Source organism: Danio rerio, chromosome 18 (assembly GCF_052040795.2).
Source record: "Danio rerio strain M-AB ecotype USA chromosome 18, GRCz13ab, whole genome shotgun sequence".
Classification (NCBI taxonomy): domain Eukaryota; kingdom Metazoa; phylum Chordata; class Actinopteri; order Cypriniformes; family Danionidae; genus Danio; species Danio rerio.
Window position 1 is genome coordinate 1,701,633 of NC_141038.1, and position 25,868 is coordinate 1,727,500.

Here is a 25,868-nt window from a genome sequence, read left to right on the forward strand (position 1 = left end):
ATGGACTCCCTGCCTCGGCTCGATAAACAAACGCAGATGGTCCAGCAACACGAACGCTGCAAACTCCGGTCATTGAGAAGTTCACACAAAGAGTGGTTAAGCTTGCTCATTAGCATAATATGAGGCAAAAGGGGCTGCTTGAGCTCTTAAAAACACGCACTTCATTAATACTCCCAGCGCTGGCCTGAAAACCGCCCTGGATGCTGAAAGTGAGGTTTGTTTTGATGGCGGCGTCTCATCGAGAGCATCTGCTGATCGCAGGAGAGACTCATTAAGCCTCCATTTGAGTCTGATTTAATAACACGCAGACTAACTGGATTCACTCACACAGGAGACAAACTACAACTTCAGGATAAGAGGATGCATTAGTTTGTGCGATTATCAGAGTGAGATTTCTTTCTGTCAGTTTCAAAACTGAACCGGCTTAATTAATGCACGATGTTCTAATGCTTTAAGCGAATGTTTTGCACTATAGTTACTGTGACTGAGCAGAATGTATTGTTGCAATAGCGATCTTGGAAGATCATGGAAAAAACTCTCAACTTTATCAATATGACTAGTGGCTGACCAATACAGGTTTAACTATTACACACAGTGGAAACAAGATCTAATATTAATATAACATAATAATAAAATATTATTATAACAAGATCTTTATTATTGTACTATTCTTTTTTATTGAACATTTCAGATTTTGGATGCGATGGCCAACAATGTGTCCTCACATTAAACATGGGTACACACACACACACACACACACACACACACACACACACACACACACACACACACACACACACACACACACACACACACACACACACACACACTTTATAATTCTTAATTTAGTATTTCTTATTTGTTACAGATTATACACACTCATGACAGACATAGTCTGGTACACTTTACATTTTTATTTTCATTTCAATTATTTCATGTAATAAGTTACTAGTTTGGAGTGCACACTTTCTAGTTCTTTTGACAAGATTTATTGACATTTATTTCTTTATTACCTTTGGGACCCAGGATGGTGTGGCTCAGTGCTCCAGATGGAGGTCCGGTTGCTCTAAGGCAGTGGTTCTCAAACTTTTTCATCAAGTACCACCTCAGAAAAAAATTGTCTCTTCAAGTACCACCAAAATGAGCAATATTGAAATACAGTAGTGTAGTAGGCCCAGTAAAGCAGCTACACCTCTGCACAGTTAAAAAACGTGGCAGATTACCTCAGAAATATAGGCTATATGTCACATATGGCATATTGTATGCATCATTTTTGATAAATTTTTTAATGTGTGTAGCATGTACATGACATATTTCATTCCTCCATGTACCACTAGAAGGAAGCCTGCATACCACTAGGGGTACACGTACCACAGTTTAAGAACCACTGCTCTAAGGGAGCGGCAGGCAACATTTGCCGACATATTGTTCTGCCTGACCAAACCAAAATACAAATAGGCTGAGGGGGGTGTTTGAATGTTTATTTCTTTATTTTTGTTTATTATCAGTATTTAAAATTGCTAGTTTTGTTTATATATTGGTTAATTAATTTTAAGTGTATTATTTGACTATGTTTGATGGTTGTTTTGTATTTGTTTGTGATGTTTAGTTTCCTTTTTGTAATAGATTAGTCCTTGTCTTTTGTGTATACAAGTCCCGTTTGTGTGTTTGAAGAGAGACGTCTGTTTTTCTTTTATTCTTCGTTTGATTTGATTACATTTATTTGCATTTATTTGTCTAGATCTGACTTTACTTTAACGCTTTAGTTTGTAATTTTGTTCCTAATGAATAAATTAATTTTCTTTTGGAATCTTTGTGTTCGTTGTCCTTGACTGCTTGGTCCCTCATATTGGACTACGTAAAACAAAGCCAGAGATCCACCCAAAATAAAGTAAAATATGCTAAAAACCTGTGGAAATACAAATTTATATCATCTATATATATCTGAAAAGTTGTTTTTAGGGTGTGACGGACCTTAAAATGTCTTGGTTTTCCTGAACCCTGTCTGTCTCCAAAGTAATGCAAATTATCAGTTTTACAGCATGGTTGTGTCTATTGTTTTCTCTTTTCGATCAACAGGCAGTTTCTGTCTCCAGAACATGAGACCAGGCCTGAAAAAGCAGTTTACCCTGCCGACCACAACTCTTAATTTGCATGCTTTGTTTAGCCAAAGAACTTGCAGACTGCGGACCTCTAGTAGGCTCTTGCAGACACATGGACATCTTAAAGACGCTGTATGACTGCAGATTAACCAACACGTCTCAATAAAGGAATTCTGCTTGTTTCGAGTCTCCCGGGCTGGGTTCTTCTCTTCTTTTCACTCATTTATTTTTTTACAACAAACCGTTATACTGCAATAATAGGTTCAAAATCAGCATTGAAACACATCAGTACCTAGAATAGCAAAGTCAAGTAAAAGAGGTCGAGCCTTCTCATTTATGGCTCCTAAATTCTGGAATAGCCTTCCTGAAAATGTCCGAGGCTCAGACACACTCTCTCAGTTCAAAACTAGATTAAAGACCTATCTGTTTAGTAAAGCATACACTCAGTGCATCACTTAGCGGTATGATAGGTGAATGTGCTCCACACAAGTTTCTGCATCTCGTTTATATACACTATGAACTGCAGCTACGCTAATTATTTTCTTTATTCTCTATTTCCACCTGGGGATATTCCTCCCGAGGCTTTCAGAGATTATGCAGTGCCACTGATCCCAAGGTTTCCATAATCCTGGACCAGACCGTATCCTGAGCAGCTGCTGTGGTGGTCATGGGGGAGTGGAGAGCCTGAGACTGATTCCTGTGAGACTCCAGGAAACGCAGAGTCTTCGCAGACGTCCTGCGTTCTCCAGCCTGCGGCGCCTAGACTGCAGCTCTCCACAAGACAATTTGCCATTTGAGAAATGGTTGTGCCCAACTGAGCCTGGCTTTTTTTCCTTCACTTTCACCCATTGGAGAAGTTTTTTCCTCGCCGCTGTTGCCATTGGGTTGCATACTTCGGAACTTGTAGCGCTGCACATCGATGGATTTTTTTTTGGGGGTATGCTGTTGTATTTTGCACTGTTGTTGTATTTGCACTGTCAGGAGCCAGCACCCAAGCTTTTCACTCATCATAGCACACGTGCTGCTGATGATGTGACAATAAAAGTGGTTTGATTTGATTACTCTTCAGTGTTTGGACTCTCAACAGTAAATATTAAAACACATTTAACTGAACTACACTGTTTTCAATTTACTATGATCTTCTACGTGAAGCTGCTTTAACACAATCTACATTGTAAAAGCGCTATACAAATAAAAATGGAGTGAAACAAACTGAATTGAATATAGGGCTGGGTGACATTGCAAAAAAAAAAAATAAAAATAAATAAATCACAAGTAAGTTTTTATGCAAATGCCAAAAACGGTCCGGCTTTCTTTTTAAATAACAGACAGGGGGCATCATAAGTCTTATAAATTAATTAAGATTGCATCATTTGGTGAGCTAGTCTTTTTTAAGTTACAAAACAGTTCACCCAGACGGTCTCCCGATCAATACATTTATTGAGTTCTCTCTCCCAGAAGCCCTCAATTAGGATTATCTACAACAATACCTCTGATATTAATGTAAAACCTTTAAATACTGTTTTCAATTCTCTGTGTCGATTTGTTTTAAGATGTCCTTATAGAACTCATCACACTGTATTATATGAATCTCTTCAACTGAAGTTCTGCAGACAGTATCATTGGTATTTGTTTCAGTTAAATCTGTTTATTTCAGTTTCCCCTCCTATTTAAAGCAGTTTTTTGTTCCATCAAATTGGTTTCGTCATATGCAACTGAAATATTTATTTATTTTTGCTCCCAGAATTTATATAGAAAGTGGCCGTAGGTCCTTTCGATAAAAAGCTCCTTCCGACTGGAACAATCTCCCTTCCTTTTTTAGATCAATTAAATCACTCAGTCTTTTCAGGGCTAATTTATTTTTTATTTTTTTGGAAACAACTTGCGAATGGGGCGAGGCAGTGGCGCAGTAGGTAGTGCTGTCACCTCACAGCAAGAAGGTCGCTGGTTCGAACCTCGGCTCAGTTGGCGTTTCTGTGTGGAGTTTGCATGTTCTCCCTGCCTTCACGTGGGTTTCCTCCGGGTGCTCTGGTTTCCCCCACAGTCCAAAGACATGCGGTACAGGTAAATTGGGTAGGCTTAATTGTCCGTAGTGTATGTGTGTGAATGTGTGTGTGTGGATGTTTCCCAGAGATGGGTTGCGGCTGGAAGGGCATCCGCTGCATAAAAAAAAAACTTGCTGGATAAGTTGGCGGTTCATTCCGCTGTGGCGACCCCGGATTAATAAAGGGACTAAGCCAACACGAAAATGAATGAATGAACTTGCGAATGTTATTAATATTGGCTCCAAATTAAATGTTTATCATTTATTTGTATAACAAATTCTACTTTCGATTATATGTTTTTGTTTATTTAGGCTTCAGATTGTGGGAAGTGTTTCAGGTGGAGTGTGCTGCTTGTTTGTTTGTTTTGTTAGTTGTATGTACGGTATGATGTGTTGTACTCTGTTTGATTTCTGAACTTTTTAGGGACCCCCTCGAAAATGAGATGATTCATCTCAAGGGGCTATCCCATTCAAATATATTTAAATATTGTTGTACTGTACTGCAAGTGATTCATAAATCATATTCATAATACGTCTAAAGTACTGTTAACAAATCTTCCCAGCTTCACTCTGTGCAGTGACAGTCAGTCTGGCTACTATGCTTATTCGGGGTTTCTCCACACCATAACTCTCTCAAATGGGAAAGACAGTGAAGATGGACTCAAAGAACAATAAATGTTTCACATTGTCCACAGTCCAAGATTTTTGCTGCTGGCACCATTGAAACCAGTGTTTGGCATTGGCATGAGTGACCAAAGGTTTTGGAGTAAACAGGAGAGTTTAGGTGCACATTCAATTCTGCAGCGAGTCATTTTAAACTATTAAAAAATGTCCATAAGTCACTTTGTACAACTTTTTAAGATTAAAAGCTGTTTAAAGAAAGATTAATGTTGCATTATGCAATTGAATAGCAAAAATAAGTGAGGAAAAATTATAAACAGAAATCAAAAAATACAGAAAAATGCTAATTTATGAATAATTTATGTACATATTCTGATTTTGACTGTAATGTAAAAGCATGCTCCTTTTGTAAAGCAGCTTTGGAACATATATTATGAAAATGCAATCCTAATAAAGTTTAAACTGAACATATTAGTAATGCATCGCAATGCAAACATTAGCTTAAACACTGCTCTGAATACTAGTGTCACAATCCAGTTAGTCAAACATGCAGGTTTATTGATGTCTCTTACATTTCTGACATGTTTTGCACAGGTCTAATAAGGTTCGCTCAATTTGCGATGTGATGTTATGGAAAAGTGTATGTAGAGTGACTAAATGAGGCACCAGCTGCGTTTCTCAGATTCGCTTCTCCCCGTTCACCTCTCAGACCCTGTTCACCCGTTCACCCACTGATGCAGAGAGAGACGCTTCTCATCAGCGCTTTAATCAGCAACCAAACCGATCCTCCAGAGGATGAGGGAAAATTACAGGCTAATGTTAGCACTCTACTTTGAAATATTCAGTAATTGATACATGCAAGACTCAACACTTCGATTTCTGCCAAAGCTTCCAGACTGCCTGCAAATGAGAGTCATGTGACATATGCTGCACTCGGCCTGTGATTTCAGAAAAAACACACTCAGGATATTAACCAGACACCAATGCAAATCTCACTAGTTTCATGAAAACATATGCTTAAATTTGCAGATATACTGCATCTGAAACATTTAAAAAAATCTTTATTATATGAGCCATATTATATTTTATTATACAAGCCATTGCTATGGTATCGGTGCTTGTATTTCTACTTGAAAATTACAGGAGAAATCTTTATTCTTAAACCAAACTAAGACTTTCGTTCACTATGCATTAATAAAGTTAGTTATTCAAAGAATAGCTCCCCACTATCCTACTAATACTACTAATAATAATAACAACAGTAAAGCTGCTGTATGTCAGTTTTTGCCTCTTCTAAAGCATGAAACACCATCATATGTTTGCAGATATTTCAGAAACATGCTCAGTGAACATTCTTGTTAATGTGAAAAACAATGCTAAAGTCAGATATTGTGCACACTTTGAAACCCACTTTTGAAAATGTGTGTTACGTGCCAGAACGGCTGTCTTTGTTTTGGTTTTTTTTATATTATATTTCAGCACCCCGGGTTGCCTTGGTGGAAAACAGCGTATTTCATTTATTCAGTCAGGAAGGCTCTCAAAGCCGTCCATGACCGAAATGCGACCTCTGGTGGACAGTAGCAGACTCTGATATGAGACGCAGATTCAGAGTTCCACATGAGGTGGTTATTAATAAGCAAGTAATATAAATAGTACAAGCGTTAACATTAGGTGAGCAGGTTACATTGTATCCCTGTGTCCTAACAACACGCTACATGACGGGATTTGCAGTGATAAATTTGCCTGTTTGCACTAGAAAAACAGGACAGAAATGTAAATACAGCCATTCAGAAGCACAGAATAGTGCACTCACTGCACTCCAGAACTATGGTAAGGCTTATAGTCTAATTAATACATATAAAACCTCTTTAACATTATTTAATGTGGAGGCTGTATCACTGATATGTATTGGTTTGCACTGAGTCAGTTTCAGACGGTTTATTTTATTTTCCAGAGCTGAGCAGAACTATCTGCTGCTGCTTTCAGTAGTATGGCAATAAATGTCCTGTAAAATGGCATTTAAACTCAAATCATTGGCATTTAACACTGAATAAAGCACAGGAGCTGCACCTGAGCTGATCATTGTCAGTTTTCTGTTGTTCAGCTGTGAGAAAGAGAAGCCACTTCTAAAATATAAATTTCAGGTGTTGCTTAGGACAAAACTCCTTTTAGTATGGAAAATATTCCTTCTATTGCGTGCATTTGCTTTTGGTTAGAAAACGGTTCAAATCAGCCACCAATCTGGCAACCTGCGCTTGTGGACTCGTGAGAGGGAGGAGCTGAGTGAAAATGTGTTGATCCAGGACTGCAATACCTTGTTCAACCACTAGGTGTCAAACTTACATACTGCACATATAATAATAATAATAATAATAATACTAATAATAATAATAGGTACACAATCTAGTCAATAATATTAATGGTACTACTAATACTACTACTACCATTAATAATAATAATTATACTTATACAATATATTCAATAATAATAAAACAATAACAAAGTTAATAATAACAACAATGAAATATGATGATTATGATGATGATTATTATTATTATATTCATGACCATTAATTCAGCATTATTATTATTATTATTATTATTATTATTATTATTATTTTAATGTATTAAATATAACAATATTTTATATAATAATATAATAAAAAAATTTCAAAAATAAAATAATAATAATAATAATAAATGTGTTAATATGCTGCTGAATTAATGACCATGATAATAATATAATAATAATAATAATAATAATAATAATAAATGTGTTAATATGCTGCTGAATTAATGACCATGATAATAATATAATAATAATAATAATAATAATAATAATAATAATAATAAATGTGTTAATATGCTGCTGAATTAATGGCCATGATAATAATAATAATAATAATAATAATAATAATAATAATAAATGTGTTAATATGCTGCTGAATTAATGACCATGATAATAATAATAATAATAATAATAATGATAATAATAATAATAAAAATAATAAATGTGTTGATATGCTGCTGAATTAATGGCCATGATAATAATATTAATAATAATAATAATAATAATAATAATAAATGTATCAATATGTTGCTGAATTAATGGTCATGAATATAATAATAATAATAATTAAATAAAATTCACAGGTGTATGAAAAAACTGTGTCAAGTTTTAAATCTCTCGCACAATGAAAAAAAATACTAATGCGAGTCCCTCAGCATCACATGATCCTCATACAGTATACTGTTAATCAGAATTATTAGCCCTCCTGAATTATTAACCCCCTGTATACCAGATGTAAAATTGTTGTGTGTGTACTGACCTCCTCCCACTGGTGGATGTATCGTATGAGGCGCGAGAGCCGCAGCAGCCGCAGCAGACTGAGGATTTTAGTGAATCTGACGATCCGCAGAGCTCGCGCCGTCTTGTAGAAATCCGAATCGATGCGCGTCTCCACTATGAGGAAGATATAGTCCACGGGAATGGAGGAGATGAAGTCCACCACGAACCACGAGCGCAGATACTTGATCTTGATCTGCTGAGGGTCCAGGATGATTTCTGCGTTGTCCTCCTTTACGATCCCCGTGCGGAAGTTCAGCACCAGATCCATCAGGAAGAAAGTGTCGGAGACCACGTTAAAGACGATCCACGGCGGCGTGTGCTCATCTTTAAAGAAGGTGATGCCGACCGGGATGATGATTAGATTGCCCACCATCAGGAGCAGCATAGTCAGATCCCAGTAAAACCTGCAGAAAGTACAACAGCAAACCAGCAACTGTATTATTTAGCAGAGGCAAGAGTAAGTCACAAGTCTTAAATGGTGGGTAACAATTTAGAAAAACTATCCGTTACAACTAGTTTAAAGATCATTAATAAACTGTTAGTTAATGAGTTATGAATGACTTGTTAAATAAAAGTTAATCGTTTGTTTATTATTTACAACTTCCAGCCTAAACCACGGCGAATGAAGTTCTGCACAAGACTTTTGGCCAGCGGAGAAATTAAAATGGTCGTGCCCAACTGAGTCTGGTTCTCTCAAGGTTTTTTTTCTTCACTCCCATCAGGTGAAGTTTTTTTTCCCTCTCCGCTGTCGCCACTGCCTCGCATGGTTCAGGATTGGTAGAGCTACGCATCGATGAATTGGCTCTTCAGTGTTTGAACTCTCAGTAATGATTAAATCACACTGAACTGAGCTAAACTGAACTGAACTGAACTTAAACACTAAAACCTGAACCACACTGTTCCAGTTACTGAACCACACCATTCCAGTTACTATGACCATTTATGTGAAGCTGCTTTGACACAATCTACATTGTAAAAGCGCTATACAAATAAAGCTGAACTGAATTGAATTGAATTACAACTGTGCCTTATAGACAGCCAATAGAAAACTTACAATTTTTTTTTCAGCTTACAAACAATTATAAATTACTTTTTAACTGTATTTTAATGATTTAAATCTATACCTAATAAATTAGTAATAGATCATGAACAAGCTGTTGGAAAATCACTTACTAAAGACTTGTTAAGTATGAGTTAATAGTTTATATATGCTATTGGGATGCTATTCTAAGGCTGCGTTCACACCTGTGAATGGATTCAGTTGTTCTGAAACAGAGATTACAATTGTTACAGTGTTGCTCTTTGCTCTTGGAGCGGTTCACTTTCACACTGCAAAGTTTCTAATCAGACCAAAAGAGCTAAAACAAGTCACGTGCGAGTAAACTCTCCTCACATTGGTCAGAGTGTCAGGGTTTATTTTGCAGCGTCCCGCTCAGCTGTCAGGAGAAGTGGTGGTTTGGTGGTGATTGACAGGGTGCGCGCGCGACGTGTCTGAGGAGAGACGCGGTGGGGAGGGGTGAGAAGGGTGCGTGACGATGCCTATTTGATGACCGGGAGGAAGACGCAAGATCACCGCGAGATCATCACTCGTTTGCGGGCATCCGGAGACTCGTGAAACTTCCCGCTCTACTCATAATTCTCTCTTCATATAGCCGTATGCCTATTACATATCCATAAACACTGTGATATAACCGCGCTCGGATTAGATCGCTTTCTCACTGCAATCGAACCGCTCCAGGGTTTGTTTCAATCGAGCGGAGACCACCTCATTCAAGTGATCTCGGAGCGATTACTTTGGCGCGGAACAGAGCGCGATTGCCCTGTTCACATATGCCAAACGAACCGCGCTAACTGGGCAAACGAGACACGTTCCGAAACAAAAGTGTAGGTGTGAAAGCACCCTAAAGTTGTAACTATTCTTTATTTATTAACTGTTAGTAAATAAGAAACTAAAACTTAATTAATATACATAAACATATGCTGGATAATGTGGCAGTTCATTTCATTGTGGCAACCCCAAATTAATAAAGGGACCAAGCACAAAAGGAAATGAATAAATGAATGAATAAATAAATGAATACATAAATTATGTTATTTAGTAAAAATATAATCAGTTTAATAAACTTTTAAGAGTTCAAATGGCCAAATTAAGTTAATTTTTCCCCTCAAAAAAAAGAAAAGAAAATGGCAAGAGCATTAAAAAACTTTGTTTTGTTAGTTTTTAAGATATGTACTTTCATTATTATGCATAAATTGGCTTTATTTTTATAGAATAGCCTTGATATTAAACTGAAATATTTTTATTTTATTATTTAAATTTAATTGGCTTAAATCAAGCTCAAATGTAAAGGTTTCAAACAAACAAATAAACAAACAATAATCCCTTTTTGGCAGTTTCAAAATCTTCAGTCAGCAAAGGTTTTCTTAAACTGACTCAATCTGCATAATGTAGCCTTTTACAGTCAGACTATAAGCAGAAACTCTTGTTAAGGACATCAGCATGTGGTCATTTATTTACACACAAGCAGTAAAGCATACGCATCAGGAATAAAGCACTGTTGTAAAACACATCAGATCAGCTTAGCTGGTTTATCTGGTGACCGAAGGTTAAGAACAGATTTCACCAGTTAAGAAGATTCCATTACTTGTTCCCAGTATAAAGTTATTTTGGATGCTGGTTTTAGCGTCGCATAAACTGGTTGGCGTGCAGCATCTCAACTGAGTTGTACTACAAAACAAATAATTAGGCAAAGAAACAAGATCACTCTGAATTTGCCAAGAACGTTTACAAACAATTACCAAAGGCAGGAAAGACTGAAATGACAAGACATTTTCTCAGTTAATGTCAGTTAAGTAATTTAATAAAAAGTTTAAAGGGGTGGTCCACGATGATATCATATTTTGAACTTTGGTTGATGTGTAATGTAGCTGTGTGAACAAACAACACCTCTGAATGTAAAAAGTTCAATGCAAAGGGAGACCTTGATTTTTACATAGTTAGCTTAGCAAAGCCTACAATGAACGAATTTTGGGGACTACGAAAAATACTTCCACCCACCTGTGACATCACAAAGGTTCGTTTATTGTGCACACACTGCGCAGCCGTGGCCAGATGCGCTGTAACGTTATAGCATGAAGCTAAAATGCGTCTAAACACGGCTGTTTCCACAGAGCTTCGTCTGTTTCTGTATTTGGGCTTCCAAAGGACACGATAAAAAGACAGAAGTGCTTACAGTTCAATATTAATTATGTTCCAAAGAATTATCAAATACAGAGCAAGCATGATTTGACAAAACAGCTCCAGAATCTCTCCCAGTTCAGTGCTGGATTTGGCTAAAATCTCCTCAAAACAGAAGCTGTGAGCTACAACCTGTAAGTGTTTTTATTTGTTCAAATTGATCATGACATGTTCAGTGTCTAGCGTTAACGGTTTGCTGTAGCAACGATGTAAACAATGCGAAATGCTGTTTTGCGGGCAAATGATTGAGCTACAAACTCATATTTATCAGTCAAACTGCTGTAAACACACACACACACACACTCCACCAGCATGTTCGTGTCTCTATGTGTGTGCGCGACTTCTTTGTGCATTTCACATCTCAGCTAATGAAGTCACAAAAGATTTGTGGATGATTCCTATTACTTACACCTGCATATTCCGGATACATGTGAAAGACGTCGTGTAACGCGTTAAGTTAAAAAAATACAGGAGAGGTCACCTGATTGTGTAGCAGCAGAAAGATAAATCAAGGCTCACACAGGTAGCATCCCACATCTTGTGCTTTATTCTTCTGTCACGATATATTACAGAAAACAACTTAATCCGAGCATCAGAGAAAAAGAAAAAAAAACTCCCGTGCACAAGCACTTGTTACGGAAAGTAAAGGGCCTTTAAGAGGATGTATATATCCTATATATATTGTTTTCATGTTAGCTGAGTAGCTGTATATAATCAAAGTGAGATATATGAAAAAATAACGCGATTTCCTTTAAGTGAAACATGAGCACAGATTGCTTTGCATCTATTAAACACAACTAAGCCTTAAAACTACATCCTGGACCACCCCTTTAATTCTTAATTGATTACTTATACATTTTTCAGTACAGAACTTTAAATCTTAACCAGATTTGGCTCTCAAATTGACTCAAGAACGTTCAGATATTTGTACAGGAAAACAAACTAACCAAGAACAGCTCAGACGAAAAGAGTGCATCTTTCAGGCCTGTATGAAATCAGCATTTCATGAGCTCAAACAAATCCCATAAAACACCGCACATAATTATGATGCGTAATTATTCATAATGCAAATGCACACACACACACACACACACACACACACACCTTTGTGACTGAGGAAGCTCATTTCAGCAATACATTTAAATTCTGTTCTCTGTATCTCGGCTTATGAGCGAAAAGCAGGACACGCTGGAGATTTCAGCTCTGAATTATGTTTAGAAAGTCATGATGCTGAATCCCTCAGTGTTTCTCCACGGTAAACACAGGAGTTTAATGCATGCGGCTCGACCTCTCGCATCCTCAGGAGCATCTACACGAGTGTGTGTGTGTGTTTAGTTATAAATTGCCCTCTTGGCCCAGTTGGTAATTGAATCTAGATTGGCTGTGTTGTTGGCGATATATCCTCGCGGCTCTATAGACTGCATTAAGAGAGAAGGTCAGCGTTGGGAACGGTTTGTCTGGTTCTGCTTGATTTACCACCACAAGTTTAGGCAGCCCATAAAAATCCATAGTCAGTGTGAAAGCCAATTTAAAGCAGAGTAAACCAAAGTGCTTCGATTTGCTCGTGTTTGTGGAGATTTCCCAACATTGTTTTAACAGACAGAACAAGAGAAACTACTAGAGAAATAGTTCAGGAGCATCAGGCCTGAGCTCACCGAAATCACAGTAAACATTGCACATCACTACTTTTACAAGCAGGGTGGCACGGTGGATCAGTGGTTAGCACTGTGGTCTCGCAGCAAGAAGGTCGCTGGTTCAAGCCCAGCTGGGTCAGTTGTTGTGTCTGTGTGGAGTTTGCATGTTCTCCCAATGTTGGTGTGGGTTTCCTCAGGGTGCTCCGATTTCCCTCACAGTCCAAACACACACACACATATACAAAAATCTACAGCTAATTGTACACACACACACACACAAACTGCTAAAAATCTCCACATTTTAACAATAGCCTCCCCAAAAACACACACACACACACATAAGCCAAAATGGCACACTATGCACTCATGCACTTACACACTCAACAGCATAGTACATGTATGTAGTGTTGTCCCAAATGGCACACTAATGTTTTTTTACTAAGCTGAAATTCAAACCGTTTCCCTGATGACGTTTGACGGTGGCCAAATCAGTGAAATAAATGACCAAATTATCAAATAATACCTGACATGAGTATTGCCGCATTCACCATCGGGAGGCGCTATAATCACTCTGGTAGGAGAATTTTGCTTTCACCATCCAAAATAAATAAAGTTATTCAACATGTGCACCCGATAGCTCCGCCCCTTCCACTACGTGAGCAAACCTGCGGCCGTTGAGTGTGTGAAGTGTCCATCATTACACAATTTTAGCGGCTGAATGAGTGCATCATCCGAGTAATTAAAGTGCACTTATTATTTTTAGAGTTTTCACTGTGAACGCACTACTGACACTATTTATACTACAAAATGGCTTAGAATAGTGCATAAGTAAACGATTTGGGACGCAGCTATAAACAAACGCGCACACACATATACATGCACCTACATGCATACTGCGCGCACACACAAACAAATCTACACCAACACACCTAAAATGTATACACACACAAACACACACTAGTCCCCACATTTTAACAAAAGGTCAAAAAATTAGTACACTCACACACAAATGCACACACACACACACACACAGCAAAAATCTCTACATTTTAACAATAGCCACCCAAAAAAAAATAGTACACACACACTCAGACAAATGCGCGCACACACATACACGTGCAAACAAATTTACATGCACACACCAAAATGTAAACACACACACACACACACACACACACACACACACACACACACAAACTGCACAAACACAATTTTAGGCCATTTAAAAGAAAGAATTTTTAAAGACACAAATGCCTGGGCGCGCGCACACACACACACACACACAGAAAGAGAGAGAAAACACTGACAGTAATTGGAAATCTTCAAAGTACTGGGGGAATCCAGCGGTTTCGATGTCTGTCAGGAGTGTGTGTTATATTTAGTGTGATGTTTCTGACACTGTTCGCTTCAGCTGAGGATTAAAACCCAGGAGAACATCTCTCACACATACACACACACACACACACACTCAACAAATATAACATTTGTTCATCAGTCTCAGTGTTTCCCAGCATGCGTGCACATGCACACACACGCAAGCTAATGTCTCATCAGAATTCACTATTTCTGTTCAATATCAGGCGACGCAGTGGCGCAGTAGGAAATGCTGTCGCCTCACAGCAAGACGGTCACTGGTTCAAACCTCGGGTCGGCTCAGTTGGTGTATCTGTGTGGAGTTTGCATGTTCTCCATGCGTTCACATGGGTTTCCTCCGGGTGCTCCGGTTTCCATCACAGTCCAAACACATGCGGTACAGGTGAATTGGGTAGGCTAAATTGTCCGTAGTGTATGAATAAGTGTGTGGATGTTTCCCAGAGATGGGATGCTGCTGGAAGGGCATCCGCTGCGTGAAAACGTGCTGGATAAGTTGACGGTTCATTCCGCTGTGGCGAGCTCTGATGAATAAGGAATTATTGAAAGAATGAATGTTCATTTGCCATTTTCTCTGTCTCTGCTCATTCTGACGGCTTCATCAGGTCCAGATGACCCAGTTAAAGTCTTCATAGAACAAAACTCAAGACTCTTCATCAAGAAACAAAACAGGCATAAAATCCAAAAGGACTGAATGATTGTGCAGTAAATGAACAGTTATTAGTTCCTCGTCACTTGTTTAATGAACTCTTCAATACAGCTATTATTAAACTAAACTAAATCAACACTCCACTGAAATGAGCTGAATAATGGCACTGTTGTTTTCTGGAGAGATGGCTTTCAGTTAAGTGGAGTTTTGCATACTTACATCCAATGCCTCAGTTTGTCACAATGCATGAATAACATGTTCCAGAATGAAAGTGAAAGTGCCAAACTGTGCTTAAAGTCAACAAATTAAGCATAAAACACCCAAAAATACAAGAAAATCCAGAGGAAATGTGGATATTGTGGTGACGCAAAGACGTTTTGATCTATGTGCTAGAACATGTAAAACAGGCTCATGAAAAGAACATTCAAAAAGCCACTCGGGTAAACACCTTAATCATATTGTTGACTTATTTAGATTTAGGCAAATAATTCGATGTTTATGTAAACGTAGTCAATGACTGTTAAACAAACTCAAAACACTGACAGGCAGAAAGTTTTCTGATTAAGAGATCAAATGAGAAGCTTGTTACAGCCCAGTGAAGTCATACAACATGTTTTGTGCATGTCTGTGAACACGATGTTGTGATGGAGAATATTTTAACTAGCAGGCAGAGATCTGGCCTGTTTTATTATGAATAGAGACCCCTGCATGCAGAAGCACCGCTCCATAAATACAGCATGTGTGTGTGTGTGTGTGTGTTTGAGTACGTGTGTGCAGTTAACAGTCAATCTCATGTTCCCAGACAGAAATAGACTCCATCTAGTATTTACAGTGGTTGTGCTCTCTCCCGGCACACGACGTTTCTCTGACGTTAGACTGTGAATTCCCCACACATGCAGAGAGAGAAGAAAACAAGAGGAAGAAGACAACAGTACCACACAGAGCGCTCGGCTGAGTCTCACCAAGGCTGTCAACAACAAGACACAATTTCCATGAAATCAAAAGGAAAGAGAGAGGAAATTATATTCTGCAAAGGTGAAGTTTTGTAGTGTAAGTTTGTAGCAGCAGCTAAACAGAAAGAATGACTTCAAACAGGTTCTAGATCACTGTTTGGAAATCACCAAGTACTTTTAAAGGGGAATTCTGCTTATTATAATAATTCTGTGTCAGTCATTTTCCACAACGGAATGAACCGCCAACTATTCCAGCATTTGTTTTACACAGCAGATGCACTTTTAGCTGGATCTCAGTTCTGGGAAACACCCATACACACATTTATTTACACACACACACACACACAGACACACACAAAGACACACAGACACACACACACACACACACACACACAGACACACACAGACACACACAGACACACACACACACGCACCAATTTAGTTTATCAATTCCCCTATAGTGCATGTGTTTGGACTGTGGGAAAAACCGGAGCACCCGGAGGAAAGCCACACCAACATGGGGAGAACATGCAAACTCCACACAGAAATGCCAACTGAGCCAGCTGGGACTCGAACCAGCGACCTTTTTGTTGTGAGGCCAAAGTGCTGACCACTGAACCCCCTACTCCTCCCTTTTTTATGTATATTGGATGGCATGGTGGCCTGTTGGTTAGCAATGTTGCCTCATGGCAAGAATGTCACTGGTTCAAATCCTAACCAGGCCATGTTCTCCCTGTTCCCTCCCTCGCATGGGTTTCCCCCAGCTCCGTTCCACCATCCAAAGGCACGCGATAAGATAAGCGAATTAACTAATCCAAATTGGCACCATAGGTGAGCTCTTAATCAGCAGCATATCTCTCCATAGCAATCCCTAATTTGTCATTAGCCATAAATAAGTGGGAGAGTTCTCAAGATCTACCTGAGCTCAAACCCCCCTCTCACCCTGTAAACGAGAGGGAGCCCCAGACTCGAGGATCTTATAACCATCAAAATACAATGCATATTTAGGAAAAGAACGATGTAATAAGGAGTGTTTCGCAAAACTGTAGTTTCTCTGTCGCAGATCAATCGTTATAATCGGTATAATGTAAAACGCCCATAATGCACTATGAAGGGAACGCAATTGTCAATATGAAGATACTTGAAAAGCAAATTACACCTAAGAGAGATGACCTTAATGTATTTGTTTTAATCATTCCAAGTTTAAGTGTTAGAATGTTCTAAAGGAATAGGGCGTATGGGGGGTATGTGGGAATAGAACACAGCCAGGAACTATGCTTCTAACTACAGCTCTAGACGTGTAGTTGCAAGCGTACAAGTTTGCAATGCAGTTTGCGAATGTTCGTTGGAATGAAGGATTTGGAAAACAACAAATTAACAAACTATGTTTGCAACGATGAAACTTGCGACCTCAGTTGGCTAACAATGGTTTTTGGACACGCACATGCCAAACACGCTTTCTAATCAACCATCAGCTAAGTGTGAACTCCTGAAATCCTTCATTTTTTTATTTACAAAAATCAAAAATAAACATCTAAATTGTTCTGAATCCTAGAGATTCACCAGTTCATCTGTGCAAAAACTATTGAAAACATGGAGAAAGACTGAAGATGAATGGAGAGAGAATATCTATTAAAAGAAAGAAAAGAAGAAACCCAAGATGCTCCTCCATGACATTTCTCTTGTCCACTATGGAGAGAGAGAGAGAGAGAGAGAGAGAGAGAGAGAGAGAGTCCTGTTCCCTAAGAGGACGTCTATGACATGTTTTCACCTTTAAAGTGCCTTCAGCTACAAGATAAGCCTCCCTCTCCCCTTTTTCACACACACACATACACACACACACACACACGCACGCACGCACGCACTCCAGCCATGCATGAACAAAGTAGTAGAGTGAATATATGTGCGAGTGTATGTTGTTTTATCCACTGTACATTTACTACAGTGACTGCATTACAGTAATTTTACCAAAAATTCACAATCACAATTGTGGAGTGTTGACACAAAGATATTCACAGATCTACGCTACAGATGTCAAATAACTGTTGTAAAACACACAGTTTCACTTTTATAAGATTAATAATTAGGGCTGAGTGATATTGCAAAAAGAATTATCACGATATCATGTTTCATATCATTCGATATCGATAATTATTGAACATTTTTCAACAATGCATTTAAGAATATTAGGAATTTTTTATTTAACCACTTTGTTTTAATTTACCAACATTACTGGCAAATAGTTTTAATAGTCAGAAACAAAAATATTTAAACACAATATCTGATCTCTCCATAACAAAATAAACAAGTGTTAAAGAGGCTCTTAAACTTGATAAATTCAACGTTACACAGTGTGTGCAATGGTGAACTTAAAGTTTGCTTTGATTGTTCAGATCAACATCTGTAAGGTGTGAATAATAATGACACAGTATACCTCAAACTCTGTAAACGAAACAAGGTATGATAATCAGATCTGAGCTTTTATGTAAAGGGATGCACAAAAAACAAACCAAAAAGCGCCTCTCAACATCCTTTTTTATTTACAATCTCCTCACCGCTGCTATATGGCACTCGATTTCACATGAGTTATTCTGACCTGAAGTGACAAACGTGAGCTCGTGCTTTGTGTTTGTTTCAGTTATTACTGAATTGTATATATATTATACAAAGTCTAAAGCAGATTGGTGAGTTCTAGCGCTCTGGTTATTTGGAAAAGTCACAAAAAAAAAAAATTTTAACTATTAAAAATTTGACAGAGACTTGTGATATCAGAATAACAGCGGAGCATTAATTAAATGCAGATTTTCTGTAGATCAATTGATTTAAAGTATAAAGTCTGATATTTTTATTTGACGGAAGAAAAAAAACAAATGACTAGAAAAAACAGCCTACGCCAGATCTTCAAAAACAACAGTCAGTGTTTTCGCTTTGTAATCTAAATTTGTCATTTAAGTGAAAAATATCTAGGACAGGCCTATTTATTTTATTCTTTTTATTTAGTTTATTCAGTTTTTCTTCACACGGCAGGTGTGTGAAGATATTCTGCTATGTTTTTAGGCTGCTGTTCGCATGTTAAAATAAATCAGTATTTTAAAAAAGCATTATATTAATTGATAACATTTTACAATAAGGTTCACTAGTTATTGCATTAACTAACATGAACTAATGAACCTTATTGTAAAGTGTGACCTATTAAGGTGTCAGACGCTAAATAGACACGTCAATTTTATTTTTTATCACATAATAATTTAATATTAATCTGACCCCTTTCTCAGTGATGGGTTGCAGCTGAAAGAGCATCGCTGTGTAAAAAGTGCTAGATAGGTTGGCGGTTCATTCCACTGTTGCGACCCCAGATTAATAAAGGAACTAACCTAAAAAGAAAAAAATGAATGAATAATCTGACCAGTTAACGGTTAATATTTGGTTAACGATCGGCAGTTATTGGTTGGCAAAATTAACCAAAACGACCATCCCTAAACCATGGCCAATCCACCAATTATATGCAGAACCACAGACCTTTATCTATAAATAAAGTATAATTATGGAAACTGTGTTCATCCTAACTAAAAGCCATGTCGTGTTTGCTGGCCTCACGCATCGCGCACCTGTCAGTCAGTCAGCACGTCACCACTTAAAGTGTTAAACAAATAGCGCACAGCACTACTACAGTTACTGAAAAGCCTGCGCTGTTATAATTCACTTACCTTTTAATGCGTTTTGGTGCAATTTATAACTTGTTATTAGAAACAACAACAACAACAACAACAACGACTGAATGTTTTGAATGGGAAGCTGTAATGTAGCCATGACGGTATGAATTTTGGTGTGGTGCCCCGTCATGACAGAATGAATGTAGCGGAAACCATGGCACACCTTCTAAACGGTATTACGGAAAAATGTTGGCGTTTTTAAAACCTTGACTATTCCAATCCGTGTCTTCCCACCACAGCCAAGATTTCGCAGTTTAAAATGGCAGCTGCGTGAAATCAGACCATACCCTAGCAACCATAAAACAATGATCAAAAAAGTCCCAACCGCACAAAAATGCCCTGGCAACCACTCAGACAACTAGAACTAGCCAGCACACACCCTAGCAACCCCATTCACACACCCCAGAGATGTGTCGGAGCGACGCACGGTGTTCAGGTGTATAATGTGGCGTGTCTCTGCTGAAGCAGCTCATTTATAAACATGAATAATAAGCAGCTCCTCTTGAATAATGCATTTTCTTGCTCTTCTTGTGTGTTTGTTCATAAGGCGGCTGTTTGTTTTTGAGGTGCTTGTTGGATCACAAGTTTGTTGTGTGTTGGAAGATCTCTCTCAAAAGTGGGGATGAGCCATCTGGCCACACACACACACACACACAGAGACACACACATTAAAGAGAGAGAGCGGATGTTAGATCATGTTATATTAGACAGCTGCGGTATAATGTGCCGCTATGAATTAGTCTTTTTTCTTGCACCCTGTCCAACCGACTGAGATTCAACTCTTATAGGAGACTCTGAACACTTTGGTGACGTGTGTGTGTGTGTGTGTGTGTGTGTGTGTGTGTAGACATGGGGACTCAGCCTAGATCAGGAGAGTTTAGCTCCAACCCTAATCAAACACACCTGAACAAGCTAATCAAGCTCTTATTAGATGTACTAGAAACTTCCAGGCAGGTGTGTTGAAGCAAGTTGGAGCTAAAGTCAGCAGGACACCGGCCCTCCAGGACAGACTTTGGACACTCCTGGCCTAGAGAAATCACCAGGATCTCTTTATAAGGGTCATATCATCACTTGGTAATTTTTACCTGAGCTCCTCTATAATAAGGACACTATTCAATCTGTGATGTAAATGCAGATGGAATAAAATAATCCAGTCATGAAATTGGATTTGACTATTTATCAACTAATATCACAAGGCAAGGCCAGGCTAGTTTATTTATATAGCACATTTAATCCGCAATGGTAATTCAAAGTGCTTTACATAAACGGAAATAAAAGAAACAAGAACAAGAAAATAAAAACAAATCATAAAAGTGTTAAAAACAGGTGCAGCATGGGAGTTTGACCACCAGTGGTTGAACAAGGTATTGCACTCCTGGATCAAAACAAATGCATGTGCAGGTTGCTAGATTGAGGACTGGAGCGAGTAAATTAAACCGTCTTCTAAATAAAAGCAACAGCACTGAATAGAAGGAATATCTTCCATACTAAAAAGGAGATTTTGTCCCAACCAACACCTCGAATTTATATATCAGAAACAGCTTTTTATTATTTATTTTTTTATTTACTGACCATGATCAGCTCAGATATAGCACATTTTCTTTATTCAGTGTTAAATGCTAATACTGTGTGTTTGACTGCCATTTTACATGACATACTACTGAAAGCAGCAGCAGATAATTCACCTCAGATCTTGAAAATACAATAAACCTGACTCAAAATCAACACATATCAGTGATTCAGCCTCTACATGCAATCATGTTAAAGAGGTTTATACATATTCATTAGATTATAAACTTTACCGTTTCGCTGAAGTGCAGTGAGTGCACTATTCTGTGCTTCTGAATGGCTGCATTTACATTTCCGTCGTGTTTCGTCTAGTGCAAACAGCCAAATTGCATATCACTGTCTATCTTGTTATGGTGCATGTTGTTAGGACACAGAGTTACAAGGTAACCTGCTCACCTAATGTTTATGATATTTATATTACTTGCTCATTAATAACCACCTCATGTGGAACTCTGAATCTGCGTCTCATTTCGGAGCTACTGTCCATCGGAGGTCACCGGTGCATGCTTTAAGAGCCTTGTTTTTATATGCATGTCAATCTAATAAATAATATTTCTGCTACAAAACAAATGAAAGATTATATTAAATTATTCAATTCAAGGCTGAGAGCTGCAAAGCAATCATCAGTAATTAAATAGAAAAATAAAATGCATCTCAAAAATGGACAAAAGAAAGGAAGAAGTCTCACTTCTATCAGTTTTTAAAAGTTTTGGTTTGTGTCATTGTAAATGTCTCATCATGCGCTGATTTTCATTTTTCTGTGTTTGTGGAAAGCAGGCGAGTCACAGGATTCCTCCAGGATGACCATCAGCGCAATACCGCTTTTCTGTTTAAACTTAGTAAAGGCGAGCTTCTTTGGCGATGATGTATACAGTGTCAGATTTTACATTTAGCGGACATTTGCGCTGAACACGCAGTGAATGCAACGCATTAAGATTCGGGCACCTTCTCCGAAAACTCTCGATTGATCTTGGCTGACGGATCAACATTCACCACATCGCTCTAATTGCCGTATTTGTAAATTTAGGTGAGGTTTGCAAACCTGTGTACTTTTCACTTTTCAGCCGTTTGCATTTCCCACGGTTACAAAAGCTCCCTGTCATCTGACAGCGGAAAGACTTGAGTGATTGACAGCTGATATGAACCAATACAGTGGCAGGGAAGAGCGATTCAGCACGTTTAAAGAAAAAAAATCAAAACAAGTCGCACTACAACCATTACATGCAGTCGCACAAATGCTCCCAAATATATCATGAGGTCGCATAGATTAAATTTCGGGCGCATATGCGACCAAAATGGTCGCAATTTCGAGCCCTGGTTTTATATTTAAGAGAAGTGCATTTTAATTAAATCGTTAAAACAGAGCAAAAATATTGTCATTTATATGGTTTACTTCTATGTATATTCTATTAATTTTATGCAATAAATGACATTAGGAAATGTCATACAAAATAAAGAAAAAACAACTAATATATAGTGAATTTCAGTAAAATATATAAAAAAAACAGATCAAATGAAAAGGAGAAATAAAGAAATAATACTGTATAAATAAAATTAACAAAATTAAATAAACTAAATTATTTGACTTGTACAAAAATCACAAAAGCAGAGCAACAACATAAATGATCTAGTACCCCAAAAAAATCCAAAAACATGTACTGTTTTAACATTACACAAGTAAACATTAACATTACATTACACAAGTAAATGTATATTCAATAATTTTGCATTAATTCATTTATTAATTCATTTCCTTAGGCTTCGTCCCTTATTTATCAGGGGTCCCCACAGCGGAATGAACCACCAACTATTTCAGCATATGTTTGCCACAACCTAGTGCTGGGAAACACCCATACACACTCATTTACACTACAGTCAATTTAGATTATCCAATTCACTTATAGCGCATGTGTCTAGACTGTGGGGGAAACCAGAGCACACGGAGGAAACCCCACGATCAATGTGACTTTGAAATGCTCTAATGTTTTTGTAGTTGAACTCAGTAAACATCTGTGAGTTCAGTGAACTGATGACCTTCATGGCCAATCACAGTCATTTCTGTTCAGCGCTGTTTAAGAACGTGCTCAAATGTTAGCGGGAAATGGACGTTTTTAACAATTGTGACAACACTCACACAAGGTCTATGCAAACATGAACTATATAAAAAAAAGAAAATGATAAATTAAAACAAAACATAGTCTAAAAATATAAATAATACATTAAAAAAACTATTTCTTTCAAAGCACCTTCTGTTAATGTGCATCAATTTAAAGCTTTCTGCTCTTTTCGCCAGTCAACTTTTACAGTCAAGCATTCAGACGATGGCAAGGAAAACCGTGCATTTGTCTAATGCGTGCCCTGTTATCACAAAAGCAGTCTCAGGATGTAGTGCACCAATAGTATGCCAGCATGTAAAAGGGATGCATTGTGCCTGATTTCTTTCTTCTATCAGCGTTCTCTCCTCCATCAGCACAGCGGACTGCAGGACATCAGAAACACTGTTCAAAACCACTTCAAGCCACAGATAAACACAATGCAGAAGAGCACAGATAGTCTTCCAGCAGACGTCTAATGTTCTCAGCGCTACTCTTAACCCCACTGAGAAACCAAGTACATCCTTCAGCACTGCTACAAAACACTTTCAAACACACGTGATGGAATTCAAGGACATGCTCACAAGTGATCTGAGAAAAATCCTCTGCAATTTTTGCACCATTTACTTGGTCAGAGCCATACATATGTACTAAAGCACCATGAAAACGGCATCAAATCAGTTCATGACTTTTTATTCACTGCTGTGCATATTGAAACTAACATACAAATCACTCTACCAGAAATAAGAAGAAACCACATTCAAGTAAATTATTATTATTACATTTAAATGATTATATATATATATATATATATATATATATATATATATATATATATATATATATATATATATATATATATACATATATATATATATATATATATATGTGTGTGTGTATGTATATATATATATGTGCATATGTATGTATGTGTATATATATATATATACATATATATATATATATATATATATGTATATATATATATATATATATATATATATATATATATATATATATATATATATATATATATGTATATATATACACATACATACATATGCACATATATATATACATACACACACACACACATATATATATATACACATATATATCTATCTATCTATCTATCTATATATATATATATATATATATATATATATATATATATATATACACACATACACTTAAACACATACACATTTTAAATTTTTTTATTATTGTTTTATTTTATTGGCAAACTTAATATAATTTGAATATTTATTTTACATTTATTTTAAATATAATAGTTATATATTATAATGTTTTTATCTGATAGTTATATATTATAGTATATTGCATTATTATTATATTACATTCTTAATATTATTATTAAAGTCTGATTTTGTATTTAAAATTATAACATTGCTATCATAGCATTTTTCTACAGCTGTTACATAAAGGAAGGAAGAAAGTCAGCTTCTCCTTCAGAAAGCAGGCACCAGCACTGGTTTAATCAGCCTCTCGCTCTCCTTTATCTGTGCTTGAGTGTATTTATGTTTCTATCACAGATATCAGTCGCTGAGTGAGACAGACAGAAGCAAGAGGAAAACCACAGCAGCACTGAGTCTATCTCAACAAGATTATCTCGAAATGAGACAAATGTGAAGCGGTGAAGAGAGTATTTCTGTGTGTGTGTGTGATAAGTGGAAGTGGATGCTGTCTGTGTCTACTGTCACCTAATGAGCAGGAACTCAATGTACAGGTTAAGCAATGGACACACACAAACAGGTTTGTTTTGCTTTCTTAGTGAGGACATTACATAGACTTTTATTGTTTTATTTGAGCAAACCCAACCAGCACAGAAACAAGTGCACGTCAACAGGACTGCTGGAATGATGGAACACATTGTTACTGCAGAAATACTGTAAATACATTTTTTATTCAGTGCATACCGCAATATGTAAATATGTGGGTGTGGCTAGCTCGCACGTAACATGAGTGAGACTGGCTGTGTTGCCGATTGTTTTATATGTTGCGGTAAACACTGAATAAAAAAATTATCTACAGCATTTCTGGGGCGACAGTATGCATGTTGTGCTACGTTGCCAATTGCTTTATTCTTCCAACAAGAAGTGATCACTTATGGTGCTTGGTTTAATTGCCTGGACCAAACTCAGGTTACCAAAATTAAAATATAGAGAGCCGCTTGCGTCTATCTGCTGCTGCAAAAAAATCTGAAAAATGTTGAGAACATCACACGATGCCTGCAGAGTTTAAACACACACACACACACACAAACACAAACACACACGCGAATGAACGTTATGAAAACTAAAGTTTGTTGTACATTTGGCAGTTCTGTTATTTGTCATCTGTTATTTGGTACGATTGCATACATATCAGAAGCGAACCGCACCCCAGATCATCTCTATTACGTGGGCTTCATTGGTGTGCACCCGAGTTCAGAAGACATTGTTCACACTAGATAAATGTACACTCTTAGAAATAAAGGTACGCGAGTTGTCATTGGGGTGGTACCTTTTTAAAA

The 25,868-nt window shown here is 37.4% G+C and overlaps 1 protein-coding gene across 2 annotated transcripts in view; it reads right to left on the reverse strand.

The window, feature by feature from the left end:
• hcn4 (hyperpolarization activated cyclic nucleotide-gated potassium channel 4) overlaps positions 1-25,868 on the reverse strand; it is a 140,975-nt gene that overhangs the window by 87,487 nt on the left and 27,620 nt on the right. For both annotated transcript variants that reach the window (XR_015514528.1, XM_087292790.1), the window contains exon 2: positions 8,096-8,519. Coding sequence is in view for 1 of the 2 variants with exons in the window: in XM_087292790.1 (XP_087148916.1) it covers positions 8,096-8,519 (424 nt within the window). In the remaining variant the exon portion in view is untranslated. The remainder of the gene's footprint in view (positions 1-8,095; positions 8,520-25,868) is intronic.